The 23,605-nt window shown below is 35.8% G+C and overlaps 1 protein-coding gene across 2 annotated transcripts in view; it reads right to left on the minus strand.

The window, feature by feature from the left end:
• Positions 1 to 23,605, minus strand: part of gmds (GDP-mannose 4,6-dehydratase) — a 78,496-nt gene that overhangs the window by 10,289 nt on the left and 44,602 nt on the right. For both annotated transcript variants that reach the window (XM_051875278.1, XM_051875279.1), the window contains 2 exons: positions 3,881 to 3,999; positions 3,569 to 3,665 (listed from right to left, as the gene is read on the minus strand). In XM_051875278.1, coding sequence (XP_051731238.1) covers positions 3,569 to 3,665; positions 3,881 to 3,999 — 216 coding nt within the window. The remainder of the gene's footprint in view (positions 1 to 3,568; positions 3,666 to 3,880; positions 4,000 to 23,605) is intronic.

The raw sequence follows: 23,605 nt of genomic DNA on the forward strand, positions 1-23,605 counted from the left end.
GTTATGAGATCTGTAAAGGTTATGCAAATAAAGATGGCCGATTTGGGTTCCAGCATTCGCTCACAATTTACGCACACCCAACCACAAGTTACGTCTGACATGATAGCCATCACTCAGAGGCTTCACATGTTGATCTTGGGAATGATAATAATGCATAAAGCTATTCATCTAACAGCAGTTTTGGGTGTGACAGTTATTCTTAGCTCTAACGTGGGATCTTTCAGCCAGAAGATTTTTATCTGTCAGTAATTATGCTTTCATAAATCATGCAGGTGTAGTACAAATGAAAACAGATTAGGATGGCTCAAAAACAGCAGTCTGAGTGATGACTGACGAGGGTCTCTTTGGATAAACACGTCGTAGTGTATCAACCCACTGCTTTCCTATTAATAGGTGTGTGTATTTCAATTTTCAGCTACTCCCTTTAGGCGAAGCAAGTGTGGATCAAGTAACAATTACGTGTTTGAAATTAAAGTAAGATCCTTTTTCTATTCTGTTTCTGTCAGAATAAGTGATTTGATTAATTATAGGCTTCATTCAACATGTACACATGTAGCCTGTGGACAACATATTTGTGTATGTACTGCAAATACACACACGCGCCATCATTTATCCTTGTAAGTGACCTGCGTCCCGCACTGACACACATTCCCAGTTCGCCTCTGTGTTGATAGATGACCTGTTCAGCTTGTGTCTTTAAAGGGTTAGTTCACCCAAAAATGAAAATTCTGTCATTTATTACTCACCCAATCAGTAACCAATCTTGTTAGTTCACACATTAAATAGATATAAAACCATTCCAGCACTAGAAGAGGCAAAAGAGGATTTAATTCGGTATCGCACGCCACGCTGTGATCGGTGCACACAGACGCACATACTTACAAGTCACCTAGTGGTGAACCACTGAAATTTCGAAACACTTATGACGTAACGAAGCCTTGTTTACTGAAATCACGTGACTTTGGCAGTTTGATACGTGCTCTGAACCACTGATTCGAAACAAAAGATTCGTAAAGCTTCGAAGCTTCATGAAGCAGTGTTTTCAAATCGCCCATCACTTGATATTGTTGAATAAAGTCGTTATTTTGTTTTTTGGCGCACAAAAATTATTCTTGTGGCTTCATAACTTTAAGGTTGAACCACTGCAGTCACATGAACTGTTTTAAATATGTCTTCAGTAGTTTTCTGGGCATCTGAAAGTGTTAATTATCTTGCTGGCAATGGAGGCTTCACTGAGCCATCGGATTTTATGAAAAATATCTTAATTTGTGCTCCGAAGATGAACGAAGGGTGTAGAACGACATGAGGGTGAGTAATTAATGACAGAATTTTCATTTTTGGGTGAACTAACCCTTTAAGTATCTTGTACTGATATTATATAACACTGCCTGATGATGTATTTTGAGGTCATCAATAACCTGATACCACAAATATTTCATTGCTTTGTACTTGAATAACAGATTTGCACCAGTTCCTCTTAATCCTCTGATTTCACTCATCTTCAGACTGCATACACTCACACATGTTTTGGCCTCACCTTCACATGATTCTTTCTTCTCATTGAAAGAGCTCTTTGGAAACACCCTGCTGACCCATACAAAGCAAGCTTGTGTCTAAGAGAAAACCTCTGATCTGTCAACAATCATTTAGTGTGTATGTTTTCTTTAAAGATTTAGTGCCCTTTCTCATTCCTAAATGACCACCCACCACACACACATATACACAAACGGACATCTACATGTCATATGCATGTCAGAGTAAGAATGGACATTTTGATCATTTTGTCTACTTCAATAAAATTTGGGGTCAGTAACATTTTTTATGTTTTTGAAAGAAGTCTCTTGTGGTTATCAATGTTACATTTATTTGATCAAAAACAGTTAAAATAGTAATATAGTGAAATATTATTACAATTTAAAATAACTCTTTTCTATTTTAATACATTTTAAAATGTAATTTATTGCTGTGGTGGCAAAGTTGAATTTTCAGCAGTCACTACTCCACTACTCCTCTTCAGTGTCACATGATCCTTCAGAAATCATTCTAATGTGCTGATTTGATGCTCAAGAAACATTCCTTATTATTATGAATGTTGAAAACAGTTGTACTGCTTAATATTTTGGGGGAAACTGAATTTTTTAAGATTGAATGTATCCTTGCTTATAAGGGTACTGTATTTATCAAAATGGCCAATACATTGTGTCTCGCTGCTTATTCAGGGATCTGTATGTTAAGTGACACATTTTTAAGATGTTGTATGAAGTTAAAAACAAGTTCTTCCACAAAGCCTTAAGACCTCTTCCATTGAGTTGTGCAACATCCAGCTGTTTTTAAAATAAAGAACGCGTCCTGTGTGAACACCCTCAAATCCTCTCCAGAGATTTGAGAACTGCTGATTTAACTGAGTACAAGTCACCATGAACAATACTGACATAAACTGTTGTCTGTTGATGCCACACAATAAACAAAAATGGTCCTTTTTGACACGTTATTGTGTAGTTCCTATATTTCAATAAGTATAAAATGTTTTGAAGTTGAAATAGTTTCACAATTATTTTCATGATCAATCATTACTGTTACTTCCAGGTACTCATGTCCATGTCTATGTCAGAGTACAGCCTCCCTTGTTGTCAGAGTGTCAGTGTGTTATATTGGAAACATATATTCTCACTACACATCTAGGAGAAGTCAACACCTGTTGTATATTATAAAATATCAAAGACATTATAAATCTCTTCTAAAGGCACCTTGGATGTCCTTAAGGCTGGAATACACTACAAGACTTTTTAAAACTACACGGCAGATTTTAAAACACTAGGCATCATACACTAAAGGACTGAGGTTCACAAACTTTAAAGGGATAGTTCATAGGGATATTCTTTCAGATGAATACAATTGGACATATATTTAAAAATAGCCTGGCTCTTCCAAGCTGTAAAATGACAGTGAATGGGGGGCCTGATTTTGAAGCCAAAAAAAAGCCGATACGTACAGCCGTCTGCCGGAAGCTAGTTGTTATAGTTAATAATGTTTTAAATGTGTTTTTTTTTTTTTTTTACAAAAACACATCTCTTCGCTTCAGAAGGCCTTTATTACTACCCCTACCCCCAAATGCGTGGAGTACTTTTACAATGGATGGATGCATTTTTTTGGTTTCAAAATTGGGTCTTTTTAAAGCCAGGATATTTTTAAATATATCTCCGATTGTGTTTGTCTTAAAAAAGATAGTCATATATACATAGAATGGCTTGAGGGTTAGTAAATCATGGGATAATTTTCATTTTTGGGTGAACTAACCCTTTAAGATGATTCCAAACACAAATTCATGCAGGCTCTGACTGAATGGAATCATAGTGTGAAGCTAAAAAAGTGGAGTCTGTGCCCATCATCCACATCACATATGTGATTTTCTGTAAAATATGTCAACTCAAATCTGCAGACTGGCTCTGACTTTCGGCAACTAGATTGTGCAATCAGATTCTAAGTCGGGCTCTAAATCTTGGCAAGAGTCATGTAGTGTATTCCAGCCTTTGTCTACGTGTGAAGAAACAGTCTTGAAGCAACTCACCACTTCAGTTGGCCGGTAGTACTTCGAGTCAACCTTCACATGAATGACTCCTGTCTCCTGACAGCGCCCCACTTCCTTCTCATCCTTCCCCTCCCACCTGAGTGCAAGAACAATAGCTTTGAACACATTCCTTCATCTTATTTGTTTCCCAATTCAGCTGTTAACATATGTGTTACATATTTACAATATTTATGGTGTGTTTGCATGTTGTTTTGTGGTCTTGTACAGCCTGTCTGCGAATCAACACCAGATGTGCCAGATTAACCAGATGGGCTTAATCTGAGATAGATGAGTGTGTATGCGTGCTCTCACACAATAGTTTTGCCCACGTGTTTAAAGGCCCTCTCCACAAACTCCCGCACGCTGTGCACTTCCCCTGTCGCTATGACAAAATCGATAGGCTCCTCCTGCTGCAGCATCAGCCACATCGCCTAGAAGACAAACAGACACACAGAGATCAATATCATTATTATGAAGCATTTTCCATTTGAGATGATGAATATGATGTCACTATGCTGACTTTGTAAACATGGTAATTTTGGTGGGTAAATAAATTCACAAATTTAAATGGAAGAAATTTAAACCTTCCTTTACTTGTTTATTTCTTTATGATTTAATGAAAATTTTTTGAAAAGTTTCAATACTTCAAAAAACAATGCAGAAAGACTATGGAAACTTGTTTCTGCCATGAAATAAAAAATAAAAAAGGTAATTGCAACTTTTTATCTCACAATTCTGACTTTTTTTCTTGCAATTGCGAGTTTATCTCACAATTCTATATAAAGTCAGATATAAAGTCAGAATTGCGTGATATAAAGTCAGAACTGCGAGTTATAAAGTCAGAACTGTGTGATATAGTCAGAATTACGAGTTATCAAGTCAGAACTGCTTGATATAGTCAGAATTGCGAGTTACAAAGTCAGAATTGTGTGATATAAAGTCAGAACTGCGAGTTATAAAGTCAGAACTGCGTGATATAGTCAGAATTGCATGATATAAAGTCAGAACTGTGTGATATAGTCAGAATTGCGAATTATCAAGTCAGAATTGTGTGATATAAAGTCAGAACTGCAAGTTATAAATTCAGAACTGCGTGATATAGTCAGAATTGCGTGATATAAAGTCAGAATTGCGAGTTAGAAAGTCAGAATTGTGTGATATAAGGTCAGAACTGCGAGTTATAAATTCAGAACTGCGTTATATAATCAGAATTGCAAGTTATTAAAACAGAACTGCGTGATATAAAGTCAGAATTGTGTGATATAAAGTCAGAATTGCGATTTATAGTCAGAACTGTGTGATATAGTCAGAATTGCGAGTTATAAAGTCAGAATTGCATGATATAGTCTGAATTGCGAGTTTGAAAGTCAGAATTGTGTGATATAAAGTCAGAACTGCATTATATAATCAGAATTGCAAGTTATTAAGACAGAACTGTGATATAAAGTCAGAACTGCAAGTTATAAAGTCAGAACTGCGTGATATAAAGTCAGAATTGCGAGTTATAAAGTCAGAACTGCGAGTTATAAAGTCAGAACTGCGTGATATAAAGTCAGAATTGCGAGTTATAAAGTCAGAACTGCGTGATATAGTCAGAACTGCGAGTTATAAAGTCAGAATTGCGAGTTACAAAGTCAGAACTGCGCGATATAAAGTCAGAACTGCGTTATATAATCAGAATTGCAAGTTATTAAGACAGAACTGCGTGATATAAAGTCAGAATTACGAGTTATAAACAATTGCAAGAAAAAAAGTCAGAATTGCGACTTTATATCTCGCAATTCTGACTTTATAACTCGCAAATTCTGATTTTATATCATGCAATTCTGAGGAAAAAATGCCACAATTGTGAGATAAAAAGTCGCAATTATCTTTATTTTTTAATTTAGTGGCAGAAACAAGCTTCCATCGAAAAGACAGAGGTTATGGTCCTCTGTTAAAATATTTACTGTTTTAATGCATCTTTGTTAAACTAAATCTATTCCATTTTAAATCTTGCTTCTTTTTTTCTATGTCAAAAAATGTGCCTTACGAAGTTGGTATGTTCCCTGTCTGGCGCTGTAAACGTGCAAAACGTGTAATAATAATAATAAAAAAAAAACATTATGTCAGTGAAAAGTGATTGAAGAGATCATATCAAGATGCAAATTATATAATGACCTCATAGGACTAACAGTATCAAAACAGCTTTATTTTCTCAGGTTCATATTTGGGCTCAAGTATCAAGACTCCCCCACATACACACGACACACACTCAACGCAGACACATCTGCTCCCAGTAGGATGCGCTTTTATGTGGTTACGATCTTACACACACCCAACCACACAAACACACACGGCCATCCCCGTCCTGACGTCAACACTAGGCCTCATGGGATGTCAATTGTGGGAATAAAGCAAAGAGTTCCCAAGTCCATACAACCACTACACAACAACACAAATGCACAGACTAAATCTAAATGGTGATCTAGATGAAAGAGGCAGTGCTTTTGGAGAAATAAATGGTGAGATACTTAAAACAAGAACGCTTGCCAAGAGGTCAATGGGTGATACTCTTCTGTCTTCTTTCTCTGGCTTTAGCTCCCTCTCTCATTTTCTGACTGCAGGGCTTCAGCGTTCAGCCAGTTGGCCAGAAAATCGCCCCATTCCCTTGACAGGACTGCGCTCTTTTCTTCCCTTCAGCTTGATGGAGGGATAAAGACCCCATCAGCACGTTTTATACGCTGCAGTGGGAGCACAGCACTTGGCCGCCCAACTCATTCATATTTCACTCCTGCTGCACTCACTTAAAAAAAAACAAACTCTCAAACGAGATAACAGACAGACAGACAGACAGACAGACAGACAGAGAAAACCATAAAAAGAGACGCACTGAGAACTCACACAGAATTGTGACTAATGACTGATACAGCTTTGGATTTTAGAACAGCACAGAGTCTAAGCAATCAAACTGCATTTTGAATATCTGTAGGTTAATTAAAAATGAGTGTTCTACATCACACACCACTAAACACCCACTGTGTTCAGAGCTGCTGTTTGATTTTGTCTAGTCTATAATGTAGAAATTCCCTAAACACAAACATGCAGAGGATCCAAATTTGCCACAATTGAGAACATTTACCAGCCATAATTGTTTTGTTTTTTTACCAACTAATAAAGTGTTTTTTTTTAATTTTTTTATTATTTTATTAAGAGCAGTACATAAAGACTCATCACACACCTGAATAGTGTCAGGCAAGTGCATTGGACACATTTCAAAATGCTTAATGTTGCAGAAGTTTTGCTGTTTTAAAAATATTGTAGTCTGTGCAAGTTATTGAAGTGCTCAGTATTTTTTTTATTACAGTACCAAAAATACAGAAAAAGCAGTAATACTGTAAAATATTATTACAATTTTAAATAATGGTTTTCTATTTTAATATACTTTAAAATTTAATTTATTTCTGTGATGTAAAGCTGAATTGATACTTTTTTCAGGATCCATTGATGAATAAAAAGTTAAAAAGAACAGCATTTATTCAATAGAAATCGTTTCTAACAATATAAGTCTTTACAATCACTTTTTATCAATTTAACACATCCTTGCTGAATAAAAATATTAATTTCTTTAAAAAGAAAAAGAAAGAAGAAGAAGAAAAAAAAAAAAGACTGACCCCAAACTTTTGAGCGGTAATGTATATTGTTAAAAATATATCTATTTTAAATAAATGCTGTTCTTTTTTTTATTTTTTTTTTTAACTTTTTATTCATCAAAGAATCCTGAAAAAAGTATGACAAGTTAAAAATATTAAGATAAAAAAATATTAAGCAGCACAACTGTTTCCAACACAGATAATAAATCAGCATATTAGTATGATTTCTGAAGGATCATTGACTGGAGTAATGGCTGATTAAAATTCAGCTTTGCATCACAGAAATAAATTATATTTTAAAGTATATTAAAACAGAAATTCATCATCTTAAATTGTAATAATATTTCACAATATTACTGTTTTTTCTGTATTTTTGTTTAAATAAATGCAGGCTTGATGAGCATCTTCTTCTTTCAAAAACATTAAAAATGTGTCCAAACTTTTGACCGGTACTGTATGTATGTATGCATGTGTGTGTGTGTATATATATATATTTTTTTTTACATAACTTGTGGCAAACATGTCAAGTCACTATGTCACTCACAGCTCTCAGTGTCTGCCACAAAAACATGAAGACAACACATCGTAATGTTGTTCCTCATATTTTTGTTAAGGAATATTCTGCATGTCACACAGAGTTCTGGAGAAGATAAACGTCTGACAGTACATTTTCCCCTGAGGTGAAATTTGTTAGTTGCGACAGATGTTTTCTTTAGAAGACGCATGTCACTGACATCAAGCAGGGGTCAGATTTCTTAAAGCTTGACAAAAACCATATTATGTTGCAATTCCTAATAAAATTACCAGACAATCGGCAAGTAATTTTATTTACGCAAAGGTTTTACTGACAGCTGGGGCTAATTCTGGAGTATAAACACACATACACATAAAATATGTAATAAATTACCATGATGACACAACTGAGGCTAGTGTAAGGAATGTAAAAAATTGAAAAAGGTCAACATAATGCTTTCCATCTTCACCAATACAGCTTCTAAATGATGAAACCTACAGGTAACAGAGGTGAACGTGTGTGTGCGTGTGTGTGAGAGAAAACAAGAGAGACAAACATAGCATGAAACAGAGAGGTCAAGCGAAGGGAGGAAATGGCCTGCAACATTCTCTGATCTTATTTTAGTCATAACAAACAGCATTCTCCGCTTTTTCACTCTTTTTTCCCCCTCTATTTCTCACAAACATACACTCTGATGGCAAAGTGAAGCACTGTAACAGATTCATTGTTGCAATCTTCTCCACCGTGTTAGCTTTTTTAAAAGCCATTATTATCTGGCAACTTTTTGGATTTGTCAGCAAAGACTTTTGGGAAATGTGAGGTAGTTTAGCACTACTGTAAATGTATCCAACAGGAAAAATATTCTGAACTGAAACCCGGCTCGTGCTGTATCTGTCTTAACATCCTTTGCTTTCTGTCCTTTTCTCTCCATTCCTCCCTCACGCCTCTCTCCAAGGATCATTAGCGCTGTGAGAGACAGCTGAGAGGCCTGCAGCACAACTCCCTTCCCCTTCCTTCCTGTTCACACACACTCTCTCCTGGCGTTTTGGGAGGAGTTTGGACACTCTGAGGCTCTCTGGGTATTTCAGCAGCAAATGTGCAAACTTTGTGTATATGAAAGAAAAAGATGCTTTCATTATTTGTCTACACAGTTAAGCACCTCATTATATACTGTACTTTTGTCTCACAATATCATATTCCTAGGTCTCTAAAGTCTTCAAATAATTGTTTTGGTTGGTTCCTAGATTCTCTGTCGCGGCCCACTCCTCATAGCTTGCTGCCCCATATTAGATTCTCTCCAACTACTGATGCTTTAAATCCCATTTTAAAGGCACAGTTTACCCACTAATTAAAATAGTTAATATTTACTCATTCTATTAATGAAACAAACTGATTTGGTTGATCTGCTTGATCTTAAGGTATTTGGTGAATATAAATTGCTTTATAAATAAATGTGACTTGATCTGGCTAGAAAAATTAATTTAAAAAAATTCAACAAACGTATAAATAAAACAGAGAAAATGATGCAAAAAATAATAAGTCTGCCTAAAAGTCGTGTCACACCAAAATATTCTGTCATTATTTACTTCCCTCAAGTCGTTCTGAACCTGTATGACTTTTTTTTCTTATGTGGAAGACAATAAAAGACACTTTGAAGAATGTTTAAACAGTTTCTGCCCGTATGCTAAAAGTCAATGGGGTCCAAAACAAAATTGGCTTTTATTGTACAGAGACTTTTTCTTTTTCTTTTCAAAATATCTTTTTTGTGTGTTCCACACAAGAAGGTCATACTGGTTCGAACAGCTTTGCTCAATCCAACTCCATGCAGGTTTTAAGTCACTTGTGTGTCACTCTGATCCAGGACCTGTGCGTAGATCGGTAAACGTACACATGCATCTGTTTAACTGATTACTTTAAAGGGTCACAGAGGTAGAGCAGAATGTGAGGTTCAAGGGCAGTTTCCTTCTCCAATGGATCAGGCCGACTCGGAGCTTTCCAAAAATGACATGTACGGCAGTTTGTTTTGAATCTGTGTCAGTGTTCCTCCTGCCATCCGTCCATGCAAGCAAACATAAACTTGGAAGAGAGGGAGGTGAGTTTAAAATAAGGTGAAAGAAAACAAAGGATTAACTGTGATGACATCCTCTTCTCAGTTTCAATGCCTCTTTTGTTTTTATGCATCTGGGCGTGTGTGACTATATTCCCCCGCAGGCAATTTAGAATGAAGTATCTTGAAATATTCAAATCATCTTAAACTCTGGAATGGCAAATTATGAGAGATTATGCAATCCATGTTCATGTGCCAGTATGTGCACTGTAAATGATTTCTGTTGTTTTCACAGCATTATTACGGTATTCTTAACAGTTTCCAACTGTATAAGCTGTGTACGGTAGGTTACAGAGCCTACTGTAAATCTAAATACAGTACTCAAAGAGCGCGGAAAACAACCACGCAACGGCTCTGTGACAGACTCATCATGCCGATGAAAGCCCAGAGTATGGTAGGTTAACTTTTCATTTTTTTCACTTCATATGTTTTATTCTGATGTTATTTGTAAGATATAAAGCTACGTTATAGTTAATAAGTTTCCATAAAAATATCTGAGCAAGCATTCATTTTCTGGCCTTTTCCTCCCGCAGCGTTGGGAAGACGAAAGTCCTAGGAGTACGTTAAATTGGTAGGTATACTTTAAAACACATGTAGTCGCCTTATTTGTTTTGTACAAATGTTATTTGCAAGTTATAAATACGTTTGGGTTAATAAATATCTGTAAGAACACCAGAGTGGGTGCTTATTTCCCAGTTAAAGGTTCCCAGTTAAAGGTGCAATATGTATTATGTTCTGTCCGCTAGCGGTCGCTAGAGGCCTATTCAAAACAAAGGTGTAGCTTGATGACGGCAAGTTTGAGCGCGGAATCTTGGGACATGTGGTCTTCACCTCAACGTCCGGTGGAAAAGAATTGGGATAGGACTCGGGAAGAAATCATGTTCATGGATGGGATTATTAACGTTACTGTAGTATGAAACAGAGCAGGACCGAGTGTTGTGGGAGCTGAACGAGGCCGCTGGAGCGATTGCGCAACACACGCCTCACGAGCAGCGGAACTTTTATTATGCCACAGTCGCCGGCGCCGCTTCCGCTTTTCCGGTCATGAGTATAAGGTAACACAGCTCTGTTTATCATATTAGATACATTTGAGTGTGTTGAAAATGGTATAACGTTACTCTGTGCGTTCGCTCGGTGGCTGCTTTAAGACACTTGTTGCACACTGCAGTAAACTAGATCGATTTAAGAATATCATATTAAATGCTGGATGACTTGTGTTGAAAAATGGCATGCAATTAGTTTTAAAACGTACTGTATGATGGAGAAAATTCTGTATTACTGTTACTAAAAATAAAGCTGCTTCTGATTATGCTATGTTAGCTACTTAACAAAATAGTGTTTTTCTCTGAGGCATGGTAAAGAATGGTACTCGCAAAAAAAAAAAAAAAATCAAGAAAATTAGATTTAAACAATAAGACTAAACGTGTTGAGCTATATAACAATAATTAGTTTTCTGTCTATACATATATCAAAACAGTTGTTCCCGTGCCTATTAAACCATGTAAATATTAAAGCATCTTTGGTGTTTCCATGGTTTCTACAAAATAAAACCAGAAACCGAGGGTAACGTGGGTATGACGCAATTGACAGGCGACGGGTTAAAATTGCAATTTTCTCACGATTTACAAATAGTTGCAAACATTTGGGATATTGTAAGTACTCAAGTGAACAAAATATATAACACTGGCCTAGTGGTTTTTGGATATTTTACTGCAAAAATATTACATATTGCACCTTTAAGCCGTGCTAACTAGCATTTTCCTCCTGGAAGGGCGCTGGCAGACCAGCTGAACAATCGCGAGACTGGCGGGAAGAGTCGCCGCAATAAAGAAGACTTTTTTCTTTACAGCATGTGGTTGTAAACGTTTTAAGATGATATGTATTCGCTGGTTATTGTTGTATACTGCTACTAATTAAGTACTGTAGCTCTTCAAACTTTTATTTTTATATTTCCAACATTTATTTTTTTTAGTGGCACAATGTGTTACTGTGATTTTACTGGTATGGCTATAATTGTATTTTGTTCATTGATGAAATATGGTTAATATGCTGGTAAATCCGTATATTCTATTTAAGTTCAGCTATGAAATGTAAAAGATGAAACCTGTTGATGTGAAGCAATAACTTGTGTTATTGAATATATAACAGTAAAATTAAAAATAATAGTATAATGCTGTACTTTATTTTACAGTATGCTTACTGTAGTTATTTTTATGGTGAAATTACTGTGGTAATAAACATTTTACAGTGTGTCCAATCACGTGTGACTATATTCTCCTGCAGGAAATTTAGAATAAAGTATCTTGAAATATTCAAATCATCTTAAACTCTGGAATGGTAAATTATGACTTATGCAATCGATGGTCATGAGGCTGTATGTGTCCAATCATTAGAACTAAGACTTTAGATCAAATAATTAAGATCATGAGAAACAAATGTAGTCCAAAACTGCATAGAAGCATGTCCAAACTTTTGACTGGTATATAAAATTTACACATCCTCTTAATTCAAAATTGTACAGAAAAAATTAAACGTAAAAGGTAAAAGTTAAAAAGAAGTTATACAAAAAAAGGCAAATAAAAGTAGTGAAATACACAATACAAAGTTAAGTAAAAGGTAAAGAAAAAAGTGAAATACAAAGTACAAAGTTTAATAAAGTATAAACCGAAGTAAAATAAATAAATAAAATTGAGTATATAAAATGTAAACATTTTATTAACTTAACTAATAATTATTTATTTATAGGACGAAAATTAAAACCACCTTTTTAAAACACAAATTCCTTCCATTCACGATATAACCTTTTGGCTGTTTACATTTGTTTTTAGTTTGTTACTCTGCAATAAACAAACCTGCAGTTCTCTCTGCCACACTGAATCCGATTCAACCAAACACGATCGCAACACAAAAAAAAGTTTAAAATAAAGGGAAAAAAAGAAAAGAAAAAGTGCCCACACACTCCAGCTCGCTTTATGGCATGTAAAGAATTCCTCACTTAAGAACTGTATAAGTCTTTCAGGTAGATCTTGCACATAATAATACAACTATTCATAACTATCCACTGGGAAGGACACACACATACATACATACCCTGGAACTGACTCTATAGCTCCAAGAGTCATTGGTTTAAAAGGGTGCCTGTTTTTAAAAGCCTATTTTTATTTTTGGAGCTGCTGAAAGTTTAAATACTCCCCTCTACCCACCACAACACACACAGACACAGTCTTTTTTTGTATGGAGCACAGAAGTACTCTGTTTAAGGCAGGTGGTTTGAATTAGGCAGAGACAGGCTGTCATACGGTGACACTTGCTCACACACACATACACTGAACGAGAAAGAGAGAGAGTGTGAAAGAGCAGACAAAGAGAGAAAGTTAGCACTGACCACTAAATGACTGAGTGAGAGAGACGATGAGAGTTTTTGACTGCGGCTCACCTGGTTACTTCATTAACGTTATTTTAAATGGACTTTTCCACACAGCTCACATTACTCGTGCTGGCCAATACAAAACGCACAACATTATACACGTCAAAAACATGGCAAAGTTCCAGTCAGATCACCTGAGCTGATGCATTAGTGGATCTGTTCAATGATCCATGCACCTCCTTCAACCCAATTTTTATTAATTTGATTAATGCAAAATTGGAATATCAATGAAACAATTGAAGAATAAAGCAGTGTTTCCATCCCGTTTGTTCAAAAGAACAAAACTGCCATTTCTAGAAAAAAAAAAAAAAAGCTGTCGCCATTGGGAAAGCTACATGAAGTTTGAAGCATGACATATTTGATGTATATGTACACTGATAAAAATTTTTTTATGGTGAAGTAAATACTACAGAAAAAAAAAACAAATGTAATTTCTACATGAAAAAGTTAGTTCAGGCAAGAATGGAAGAAAAACTAAGTAAATTCTATAGTAGTACTCAATTCAAGCTTGTAGAAATTAAAGTGTAAATAATTAAATTAAGACTACTCAACTTTTCTGATACTGGTGTTCCCATCATGCACTGGGCCTTGAATTATTAGAGGTTTTTCTAATAATTTATAGAGGTTTTTTGATTTTTCGCTGTTTTCCAGCTGTATTTACACTGTTTTATCATTACTTTTGTGGTTAGGTTTAGTAACTTGCCATTTTGTGACATTTGGAGTTCATTTTCTACGCAAAATGGCAAAATGGCACACTCATACTCAAAAACGATCCATCGAATGTTACGGTCATTGTGTATTGTGTACCAAGTATTGAGGTCTCTGTGTTCAGATGCCGTGTTACTTCTATTATGTAGATATGGTGTCTACACAATATCTATTGTATTATTTACTTAGATGTTTCTAAGTAAAGCATACACTTTAAAAGCGTGGTTTAATTCAGTGTGATATTGAGTAAAATGTATTGCAAAGGAAACTTCAAACTAAGTAGAAATTACTCAAACTTTCAGCCTATTGGCCAAGTTAAAATGACTTATTTTCTTTGTTAATTTTACTTAACTTAGTTAAGTAGAGTTTACTTAATTCCATATGTGAAATTTATTTAAAAAGTATGCGTGTGAAAACTTGCAAAAGAAAAATGAATACATTTTACTTGTTTTTTTTTTTGTAGTGTAGGAATTTATTAAGCAAATGTTTTCCATTGTAATTTATAAGTATGTCTTACTGAATTAAAATAAATAAATAATCTTTTTTTTTTTTTTATTATTTTGGTATTGAGGTTTCCATTCAGGATGTTTTATGCAATACACCAAAATTTGGATGATAATTAGCATTTATTATTTTTTTAAATTAAACATTTTAATTTTATTTTATATTTGACATCCTTTCAAATACCTGCTTACTTTTTAATTCATTTAAATGAATTTAATTATTATATTTAGCATTTTTATTTTGTTTTATTTTTACATTTTTATTTTATATTAAAAATTATTTTTATAAATTATACTTTGTATTTGACATTCTTTCAAATACCTGCTTATGTGGTAGCATTTTTTATTCCATTTTTTTTACATTATTTTTATTTTATATTAATCAATATTTTTCTAAATTATATTTCATATTTAAGAACTTTCCAAATACCTGCTAAAGCACATCCTGAGATGCACTTTGGGAATGAATCACTGTCCTACAAATTTGAGTGATAACCTTTTTCACTACCACCGAGGCTAAAGAACCAGACTGTAGATCGACATATCGATCATGAAAATGACTGACCAGTAGAGACAGGAAGAAACTATAATTTAATCTGATGGAAGATAAAAAACGGTTACAGATGCAGTTTATTGACTGGAACTCATATGCATTCAGACAGTGAAACATGCGTTTGTGTGTGTGTGTGTTTGTGTGAGAGAGAAAGAGAAAGAAAGAGCAGTCAAGATGGTTATCAGGGCCGTTTAGCCCCTCGTTGAGAGCAGATTGGTTACAAATTGGAAAATGAGGAACAGGTGTGTGAGCGGGGACACACACTCCAATACACATCCATTAGCAGTGCACACAACTTCTGTGACCGCAGAAATTCTGCAAGCGGGAAAACAGAAGAGTTCAACATTGCCTTCTATAAATGTTCCCAATAAACACAGATACGACGGCACGCACACACTCACTCACACACGTCCTCTCTCTGTTCTGCTGTCTGTTTCACAGGTGGCTTCATTTTGTGTGGTCATATAAAAGTGAAAGGTCAAGCTGTAACACTGTCGGGAATTTTCTCACACATTAAGACCCTTTTAATTGTATTTGTGTGTGTGTGAGACAGATTGAATGAACATTTATGTGACCGAGACTTCTGCCCAATGAACAATGTGTGTGAGAATGTGTGTGAGACAGAGCGATGACAGTTGTATTTGTGGAGGCATGCTGTGCTGGCGAATCTTACTGCTGATGCTTTCCCCAGGTGAGTTTTTACTGCCTGGAGTACAATGAACAAAGAGAGGTGTGTGTATGTGAATCTGTCGTTTTCCTGCTTGTCTTAGTGCTGTCACAAAGACAGACAGACAGATATATGTGCATTCACTTGGTCAGAGGTGCAGAAATATCAGTCCTGTAGCATAAATGTTTCGGCAAATGCAGAATAAAAAAGTGGCGAGCAAAAGAACTGATTTGAGATTGATATGAACCATGAAAATACAACAAAACAGAAAGAACAAAAAATATAAAGTCAGAATTAGGGATAGGTCAGGATGGTCAATTAAGTCAATTAATGAGGAAGACTAGATTTCTTTAACTTTTTTTTTTTTCATTTTATTATTTTTTATGCTTTAAATGGGAATTTAGAGACACGTCTTATCAGAGAAAATTTTAGTGTGCTGAAACAATGTTGCACTTTAGTGTGAGCAATATAAGAAAACTCTTTTGCTCCGCTAAATTCAAATCATCCATTGAAATACAAATTTACCATACCAACATCAAATTTCAAGACAATTACTGTCAGAGTTATTTTATTTTGCACATATCTAGTCAGAATGCTCTATAACTTTTTATTTGATGCCTATATGTATGATGTATTACAAAAGGTACTTTTGTAATCCATTATGTTTTCCTAAAAAATGATTTAACCACAATTTTGATAGTACTACTTACTCATTCATACACCTTACATAGACTAAACAGTATAGTGCATTATAACATGACTAAACATCAAACGTGACTAAAACATCAAAAAGGTGCAAAAGGTAATTCTCTACAAAAACAAAAACATTTTTTGTTATACTGGTTCAAAGTCTCCTCATTTCCTGATAGCGATCACTATATTAAACGGTCTAAATGTATTTTTATAAATATGTATAGTCTGTGGAAGGCATAAGACCATACAATGTTCATCCAATCATTAGATTTGGTCTGAATGAAATAATACGATGTCCTACCTGGCTGTCAACGCATGTTTTTACATATCCTCGTGCACCCTGTTCGAGCCGACATTATATGTCATCAGCGAGTTTCATGCTATGCAGAGTTTATGTAGACAGATGTCAGTCACAGAGCACCACAAACAAACAGCAGCCACCTTTTACAGTTCCTACCGAATCAAAACAACAAGCTTATGCTGCGTTCATGTCATAACTACCGTAATTCAGAGATGGCAACCCGTGACGTTCTAACCAGCGCTGTTCACGCCCTCAGATTCGAAATTAGGCGTTTCCATGTCAACAGTATCAACACCGAAATGAATCTGCAGCAGTCAGACACAAGCTCTCTAAGTTGTTTACATTCATTATTATTGTAAGGTTATGTGCTTTGAGACATGAGGTAGTTTAATGGCGTCTCTTGTGACGTTTTGCCGATACCAGCTGTGTGTGTGTGTGTGTGCCTTCATGTGTTTTGGAGGGGGCGTGGCTTTGGAGACGCTCTGAAGTGAGGGTGGGATGTTATGATTTGAAAGTTAGCTCGCTATTGCTAGCCTCTCCGAAAATGTCCTATTGCACCTTTAAATTAATTAAAAGTATAACCAGGAAGTACTATAATATATTTTAACACTGGGTACAATTATTTATAACCACAGATATTACAAATGCATCATAACGCATGAGAATATTATCATGATACACTATCCCCCGGTTTCACAGACAAGGCTTAAGCTTAGTCCTAGACTAAACCGCATGTTTGAGCTGTTTTAACTGAAAGCAACTTGCACTAACTTATCTTAAAATATTTCAGCGCCATTGTTTTGTCTCAAGATGCACATCAGCAATGGGTTTTTTTTTAAGGCTTGTTTTATAAAGGCTACTTAAATGTCCTAATTGAACTAAGGCCTAATCCTGGCTTAATCTTAGCCCTGTCTATGAAACCAGGCCTTTACTTCACAGAATGAGTTGCCAGATTTTGATATGCTAAAATGATTAAGCTGATTGGAAGATATAGAAGATAAATTAAAATTTATCACAGACACAACTTTCACTGAAGGAAAAAAAGCAAACAACAATATAATAAGGAAAAATTGTAATGCATCTTCTATGTGCAAATTTTGCTACATTTTGGATAAATCCACCTCCTATCTAGTGCTATCAGTCAAGCTAGACCCAGCCCAACCAATATGATGACATTATGAATCCTGAAGATGAAATTTAATACTAAATATTAACCTTGATAACTGTGCAGGTGCTTAGTTTGTATAATGAATCATTGAATTCGCAAGCTGGCACATGTCTATATCAGGTTAAACGAATACACAGCAGTGAGTGTGTGGCTATTAAACTCTGTAATCTTTCTAAAAGGTGCAATAAACCTGTTCATCTAAACATTCATGCACAGAATATATAATCATCTCACTTTACCAACAATCAGGCTTAAACAAACATCGGCACACATCCACAAGACCAAACCTCTAATCTACAGATTAGCAGTGATATTCACAACACAAAGGAAGCCCTCTAAAGGAAGTGGGAGAAGGAAAGAATGAAAGGTGTTGGTTTCAGGTGTTTTACAGCAGCTCTATGCAGGTAGAGAGGGAGCCAGTTCCTGCCGAATGTTTGAAACAGACTCATAAAAGAGGCCAAACAACGTCACTAACCAATAAACTGCCAAATTCTTCACCTACGGTTTTGTCTGAAGAATAAGGAAGATAGGACAAAAGCCTCGTCAGTGTTTTGCGCTTGGCCCGAGGTGCTGGCAGCGGTGGAGGCATGTACAGAATGTGCTGTTTTGATAACTGTTAAAGATCAGCACTGGCCTGAACCTCGGATACCTGTTTGTTTAATTCGGCTTTAATATCTGCAGCGGTTCTTTAATAGATCTGATTTCATTCGAGGAGGTTGGGTGGAGTTAAGACACCTGATCTGGGATGGTTTAACCTCTTGTAAGTCTATTTCAAATACACAGCTTAAAACCTAATTAAAACCTTATTAGCCTGGAAAAAAAATGGGACAAGTAAAATAAAGTGTGCACACACACACATACACGTATGGCGCTTCTCTGGACTCCAGCAGACTCCAATGAAATCGGAGAACTAAAAAGAAACAAAACAAACCATAAGAAGGAGCTCTTCTCTGGAGGTGTTTTCGTAAAATATGCTGACAATTCCCAGGGTCACCCAGACCACCTCTGAGATGGTCACAAGTGTATTAAAATGCATTTAAGAGTGAAAGTGAGACATCAGGGAAATTTGTAGTGTGTTTATGTGAACGCAGCAGCTTTTAGTGTATGTGTGTTTGTGGATTACAAGAAACATATTTTACTCGAATTCATAATTTTGTCAGATTACGCATTTTTAAAAAGCATTTTCAAAAATTGCATGACAGACATTGATGAAACGGGTGTGTGGGTTTGATGGCATCTAACCATTTAAACAAAATGGACATCAAAGAGAATCAGCTGATACCACAGATAATGATCAGTGTCAAACATGCTGTTTCACAAAAACACCTTAAGGTTATTACTCAATTTGTGTGTGATGAGAATAAACTGAAAAAAATATATATTTGTATATTTTATAACGCGCTGATGACGCTGATTTGTTTTTATATTATATTATGGCCAAAAACAGAAATTTTGCCATTCACATTGTGAAATAAAACCAGGCATCAAAAAGCTTATAATGTGAAGTAGAAAAGATGGAAAATATGGACCTGTTTGTGTTTGGAAAGACAGTATTATCCGTTTCCAGTATCAATACAGTAATTACAAATAGAAATAATAATAGTACTAATGGTTAATTATTGTATTGATATTGTATACAGATACATTGTGCTTCCTTAATGAATACCCATTTGTGTGAATCTGAATGTATGTGAACTATGAGGTTGTGTGTCAGGAATGCTGGGTAAAATTTGAGACTCCACTTTTATATCGCTGTTGGTCATGGAAAGCTGGGATTCAGTTATTCTATATTCCCTGTGTGTGAGTATGTGGATGTGTATCTCAGAAGCTCATGTACGCCTAATAAAACTCAATATTCGTTTTTCTTTTTCCGATAGCAATGTAAAAAAATGATTTTATCTTCGCTTTCATTGAAAACATTTCTAAAGTCAACAGGTAATACCACAAGACACATGTTTATTTAAAAAGGCTGCCAAAAAAGAACAAATTGATTTTGCAAGAAACTTCTAGTTTGATTCATAATGATTTAAAAGTAGTTGTTTTAACGAAAAAAAACCAAAAAAAAAAAAAAAAAACCTCCTAAATTCCTAAAGCGAGGAAGTTTGGTCACAGCACTGAAAGTATGTTGCCGAAATATTCTGAGATTGCGGAGCTGTTTAAACTCACATTCCTGCCTTGGCAAACCTCCATCCCAACAATCTGAACACACAGAGAGGAAATGCCATGTCTACCAACACATACACAAACACACACAAATCCACCACTCTCTATTCACCTAGTGAGATGTAAACAAACACATTCAATGAAACATCCAAACTCATGAACGACCAGCGACATACATGTCTGCACAAACACACAGTCTTCAGTTATATAGTTTAGTCTTCAGAAATATATGAAGTTATAATGAAATACATTTTTTTCATATTGGATTTGAAGGCCCTGAAATCAGAATCATATGTTGCAATTTCAGCGAGACAGACCATGATATGTTCAACCTGTAGGGAGGTGTGTGTGAGTCAGGAGTCAGACAGTGTGTGTGTGTGGAGGGTAGGAGGAAAAATGCCAGACTATACACATAGTAGCTATAGATCACAAGTGTGATGGTGTGTGTGATTCTTCAACACCTGTACTGCATAAATTCTGAGCTACGGCAGCAGTACAAAACAATTCTAATAACAGAGAGCGAGAGTCAGCTACTGTAAAGATTATAACAAGATCCAGCTGTGTGTGCGTGTTTGTGTGTGTGTGTGTAGCATGTTCAGGCTTCCTGCACACCCCACATGGTTTGTGTGATCAGGTTTTGATTGTGTTTGGCTGTGTGAGCCTGAAATGAGGCAAATGACTTTTTGATTAAACATTGCAAAGAAAAAAGTCGTTATGGAGAAACTTATGATGATAATAATAACAAACATGAAGTTGAGACGCAATAAATCCACAAAACACATGGATTTTGTGCAATAAAAAAAGCCCAAATCGTATATTTGCAAACAATGATGACAATTATATATGTAAACTTTCTGAAAAAAAGATCACAAGACAAAACGGGTATGTAGGTGAGAGTGGGGTAAGATATGTCAAGGGCTATCACCCTCTTAATATAATAAACTGCATTTTGTGTCATGTGACCACAAAAGTGGCAATCATATACAGCTGTCTGTGACGGAAAACTGCTTTTTGCAAAGTAAATATTCTACATGACAAGTAAAAATTATTAATTACCGCAAATGTATTCAGGTCTAAAAATGTATATAACACATGTTGGGGAATGTAAAAAATCATGTAAATGTTTTCACTTAAGATTAGCAATGAAAAACAACCTTTTATTTCCAAAATGGTAGCTGTGGGGTAAAGTGTGTCAGATGCCAGTGGCTCAAGAAATGATTATATTGAGCTTTGACTCCAAATGCTGGAAATACTATTAAAAATACTATTATTAATCACAAATGATTTTACAAAGTATTAAAAATCGCAATATTCTCAATATTAAGTTCTTTACCTGGTTGTTTTATGAAAATATGAATAATATAAACATGCTTTCATATTTACACCATGACATGACTGCTTACCCCTAACAAGGGTAGGTTGTGTGACTGAAATTATATTTCTATGGCCCTATGTTATAAGCTTTCTTCAAATTTCAGTTGAGAGCGGATATCCTGAACTATAATTAGGTATGCAAGTTTTGCCTCTTCTTTCTTCTTGCCTAGAGGACAACTTAAGTAAAAGTAAAACTGAAGTAAAACGTGGCACAGCTTACCCCACTCCCCTATAGCTCATACACGCACACACACACACACACACACACACACACACACACACACACACAGAGAGAGAGAGAGAGAGAGAGAGAGAGGAGAGAGATATCTAGATAATACATTCACACAAACACTCACACTCTTGTTCTAAATTACCTCTCCTCCTCCTAAAAGCCAGCACTTCCTGTAGAGACAGGAAGCACTCACTCAGTTAAGCAGCCAGTCTCTACTGATTTCCTGAGATTTAAACAGAGGAACCATTCAGGCCCTTTACGCAAATGTTAGCATTCTCTCACTCCCTCTATCACACACACGCACATACACATTCACACAATAATGAAGTGTATTGGCGTGACAACACTCCTGTCAAACTTTATCTTTATCAAGAAAGGGACATATTAGCTAACGTCCCAACAAACCCACAGAAAAACAGCATGCTATTTCCTTCACATCATATCTGATAATGTCCAGACTATGTACGTGTATAAGAGAGTATTCATACTGCATGAACCTATTCTTTGGCAGCTCAAATATAATTTGATACGATGTTAAATCAGTACAGCAGAGATAATGAGAGAGAAATAGAGTGTGGTTGACTGTAAACCTATACAAAACACTATGAAAATGTTTAATTGTACAATAAAATAGGGGTTCTTAAACCTGCTCTGCGTGTGAATTTACAAGTAATCGAAGATCCCGCCACCCACCGAAGCGCACACACACGCCCCCACACCCACCGGTCAGGTTTAATGGGCAGAGCAGTGTTTGACCTTTCACCCCTAAACCCTAAAGCAGAAACTTTGACCATTAAACAGTCCCTCCAAGCCTATTATCCAATCAAACGCATCAGCGCGCACATCTGGATACTGCATGAGTGTGTGTGTGAGTGTGTAACGTAAGAGTGCAGAGATGATTAATGCTGGGGGTGCATGGCAGACTGCAGTGTCATTAAGATGTTTAAACGTGACATGAAAAAGTGCTCTAGTTTCACTGGCTCAACTAGACCAGTTTAGCAAACTACCGTTTAGCAAGGCCAGTGTGTGTGTGTGGATGAACTGTTTTTCATTCGAAATCTGTGTGTGAATGCACATGTGCACTGGTGAATGAAAAAAAATAAATAAATAAAAAACGAGTATGAATGTATAAAATTATACAAAGAGAAGACACAAAAAGCAAAGACATACAGACAGACAGAACAAAAGACAGACCGATAGAAAGACTGATAGAACGACAGATAGCGATAGACCAACCAATAGACCGACAAAACGACAGACAGACAGATAGATAGAACAAGAACAATAGATACAACAACAAACAGATAGATAGAACGATAGATAGGACAGACAGACAGACAGACAGACAGATAGATAGATAGACAGATAGATAGATAGATAGATAGATAGATAGAGAACAAGAACAATAGATAGAACAAGAAACAGACAGACAGACAGACAGATAGATAGTAGGGCTGCGACGGTGAGAAAATTTTCCCCACCGCTTAATCGACATGTGACAACACTGGTAATACCGGTGTCACCGGGGGCGGGGCGCGGGAGGCAGGGCCTCCACCTCTTTTTTTAAAATTATATTTATTTATTTATTTATTTTTACATTATTTTTGAATGCCGGTGTGGCTGTGTGGCCATCTGCATTTTACTTTCACTTTCAAATTAGTGCCAATTCCTTGAATGGAATGGTGGGTTATTATTCTTACTGAAAAACACAACAACAAAACAGTACAAAATGGACATTTTGGCATAATTTGTGTGTGTTATGATTTGTTCAAGCGCGGAAGAGAACTCAATTCTGGCATGCATTTTGTGTGTGTGTGTGTCACATAGGCAGGACATTCACAGACAGCGCAGTCTCTTTTGTCTTGTCGCTCTTGAATGGTTTAAAAACATTCGCATGAATAAGAGCTTGATCATTAACGATAATTTTTCTTAACACAGAAAAATGGATACTGCATTAATTGCGTTAAATATTTTTAACGCATTAAACTGAAAAAA

This window comes from Ctenopharyngodon idella, chromosome 20, assembly GCF_019924925.1.
Source record: "Ctenopharyngodon idella isolate HZGC_01 chromosome 20, HZGC01, whole genome shotgun sequence".
Lineage (NCBI taxonomy): Eukaryota > Metazoa > Chordata > Actinopteri > Cypriniformes > Xenocyprididae > Ctenopharyngodon > Ctenopharyngodon idella.